This window comes from Morone saxatilis, unplaced genomic scaffold (assembly GCF_004916995.1).
Source record: "Morone saxatilis isolate NCDOM2014 unplaced genomic scaffold, NCSU_SB_2.0 Contig1, whole genome shotgun sequence".
NCBI classification, from domain to species: Eukaryota; Metazoa; Chordata; class Actinopteri; family Moronidae; genus Morone; species Morone saxatilis.
Genome location: NW_023339651.1, coordinates 21,232,595 through 21,235,439, shown reverse-complemented (window position 1 = coordinate 21,235,439; position 2,845 = coordinate 21,232,595). Strand labels below are relative to the sequence as shown.

Below are 2,845 nucleotides of genomic sequence, written 5' to 3'. Positions count from 1 at the left end.
TTAGCAGCAGCTCAGCTCGCAGCCTCTCCCTCTCCAGGACGTCCTTTGTTTGCTAGAAATGTTTCGTTAACAAAGGGATGGATCTAAATACTTTTCCTATCACTAATGGTCACACCTCAGATCACTGATCCACTCAGACATCCAAAGACATCAGCAAATGAAATTGTCATCTGTAACAGCCATTAAAATTACACCTCTTTGTATTCCCTGCACTTAAAGGTGAAGGCGAGCCTAGCAGGGTGGAGGTTGCTGAGTCCGGCAGTGCTGGAGTCCAGATGATGGTGCACGGTACCAGCGCTCCCTTCCGTAACCAGCCCCCATCCGAGGTCAAGCAGAGAAGGAACCCCTCTACAACACCGTCAAACACTGCCAAGACCCGCAGACATGGAGCCCCAGACAGGATGAGCAAGATCAGAAATTACAACGTTAGAGACTGACAGTCTGTTAGCATGCTGCTCATGGAGAGAGTGCTACTGGAGGAGCTCTGTCAAGTCTGAGAGATAAACCCTGATGTTGTCATAGGGAGGTCAGCAGGATGAAATCAGCCACACATTTATTACAGAGAGCCTGCAGTTTGAAAGGGAGGGTCTAATGAAGAGATGTCAAGTTGCTTTATGGGAAGAGTAGGATCCCATTTTGTATTGGAGCTCAGCCCACTAGGAGCTTCCAGATATCTCAGCCTCTTCTGTTTTGATTTGTTCCATTTATTATCTGTCTATAGTGAGTTCCCCAAACTGTGTAAGTGGGGAACTCTTTTAAAGCCCAACAAGAAATGCTACAAATATCATAATTACATTTTACAATAAGACTTATGGTAGAAATATATTTTTGTATTTTGCTGCTTCCAACAGAGCTCACGTGCCTGAGCAGTTAAGGGACAACAACAGGCCACAAAACAAACAGACCTATTGTGTACAAACCTCAGTAATATTTTGTAATATATGTAATGTTCAAGGCTGTTGTAAGTTCTGTGTTTTATTATTTTACTACCATATCTCCTCTTCAGGTCGACTCTCCAATGCTGCAGAGCACAATCCACAGTCGTGTAATTGGACTATGAATTAATTTCAGCTGTAAAATAATTTCTACTAAACAATATGGTTATAAAATCAATTTCTGGGTAACAATAGAAACATGGCAGTTCATCATGGCGGACTCCGCCAGAAGAGGACCCACTCCATCTGTGGATAAAAACGTCTCATTCTAAGAAAATCACAACAATGCTTTTTTTGAGGTGATTATACACTAATGAAAACATACCTATGTATATTATATTCCATTTTTGGCAGTACATCCTCTAAATGTTACACACTGGACCTTTAAACAGTATGGCAATAAAATGAATTTCTATCAAACAATATGACTATTATATTTTTAAACAAGACATGAAACAGAAATGGACCCACTCCCTCTGTAGATAAAAACTGCTCATTTTGAGGTAACAAAAACATAATGCTTCTTATTTTCAGGTGATTATACACTAACTTACCGATGAACATTATATTCCATTTCTGACAATAGATCCTCCTAAATGTTACACACACCTTTAAACAATGCTGTTGAATGAAATTTTATTAAGCAATACAGCTATAAAATAGATTTCTATTAAACAGAATAGAGTGAATTTGTTTCTATAAACTATTAGTTTATGTATGTTAAACCCAAATTTCCTATATTTCAAATAGGGCTACCTCAGATAACCAATGTGTGTGTTTGTCTATCGATCACAGGTCAGTGTGTGCTGCTACAGTAGGTCAGTAGGATGATCAGAACATCATACTATGTGAAGTGATGAACTCCAGTAACCCCAACAAGTCAGACGAGCGTTCCCGGTTGCGTCACCACTTGGGCCCCGCCTTTTAATCACCCTACCTCCTAACAGCACCCGCCCCTGTGTTGTGATTGGACGAAGCCTCACACCCCCCGCTCCATGATTGGCTAATTTACGTATCATTCAGAATACTCCAGTGTGTGTGCACATGTTCCGACGCCGGTATGTACGTTCACACTCAATGCAAAGTTACGTAATGTAAATGAAACATTACGGTCCACAGGCTGATAAATGAGCTTTATAAGAAAAGGTTTATTCATATTTATTTTTAAACACAAAGCACAATTACTGTGAGTTTTATCATCAGAAATAGTTTTATTTATTAAAGTAAGAAAATATTCATGACAGAACAGGGAACACATATTAATTAAGATATTACAAAATGAAATGCTACTGATATTCAGTGTATGCAGTTTAATGAAAACAAAGGGGTCCCCAGAAAAACAGAATATTTTAATTGTATTATTATTTTACTGACTAGAAGATGGAATGTATAAGAAGAACTATTCTGTTCATAGGTTTCAGTCTTCACTGTTGATCTTCAGTACATACAGGTATGGAATAACTAAATCTTGTCAGACGGGGATCCCTGAGACTACATCTCATCAAATATTGTATTGTATTACTTTATTAATCCCAAACTGTAAAAAATTTGATGACCTTTCAACTAGTACAATTCATCTGGCCAAAAATTTGTTACTTTGATTTATGACCCAAACGACTGACACTGTCAGCTTTACTCTGTGTTTAGTGCTAACTAGCAGCATGCTACCACCAAGATCGTAACATTTAGTCACATGCTTAAACATAACATGGCTAACGTTTCACGCAAACCAAATGGGTCATTCCTCAGTGGATGTGCACTGGCTGGCTTCAGGTTTCCCTCATCACACTGTCACAAGTTGTACTGGACCCAGGACTGACTTCTGAACGCTTTGTGATGTCAGCCAAACATCGCGCTGGTAGGCCCCGCCCCTCTAAAAGATCTGCATGTTCACAAGAGCCCAGAGAAAC

At 39.4% G+C, this 2,845-nt stretch overlaps 2 protein-coding genes across 2 annotated transcripts in view; one reads left to right on the top strand and one right to left on the bottom strand.

Annotated features, from left to right (window-relative positions):
* The window catches only part of LOC118334442 (coiled-coil domain-containing protein 57-like), a 17,783-nt gene extending 16,431 nt beyond the window's left edge, over nt 1–1,352 (top strand). The window contains exon 12 of the mRNA XM_035670359.1: nt 180–1,352. Coding sequence (XP_035526252.1) covers nt 180–437 — 258 coding nt within the window. The 3' untranslated portion in view covers nt 438–1,352. The remainder of the gene's footprint in view (nt 1–179) is intronic.
* Nucleotides 1,353–2,704: 1,352 nt separating this feature from the next.
* The window catches only part of LOC118334435 (coiled-coil domain-containing protein 57-like), a gene marked incomplete at its 5' end in the record, with an annotated part of 4,198 nt that continues 4,057 nt past the window's right edge, over nt 2,705–2,845 (bottom strand). The window contains 1 exon segment of the mRNA XM_035670346.1: nt 2,705–2,817. Coding sequence (XP_035526239.1) covers nt 2,705–2,817 — 113 coding nt within the window.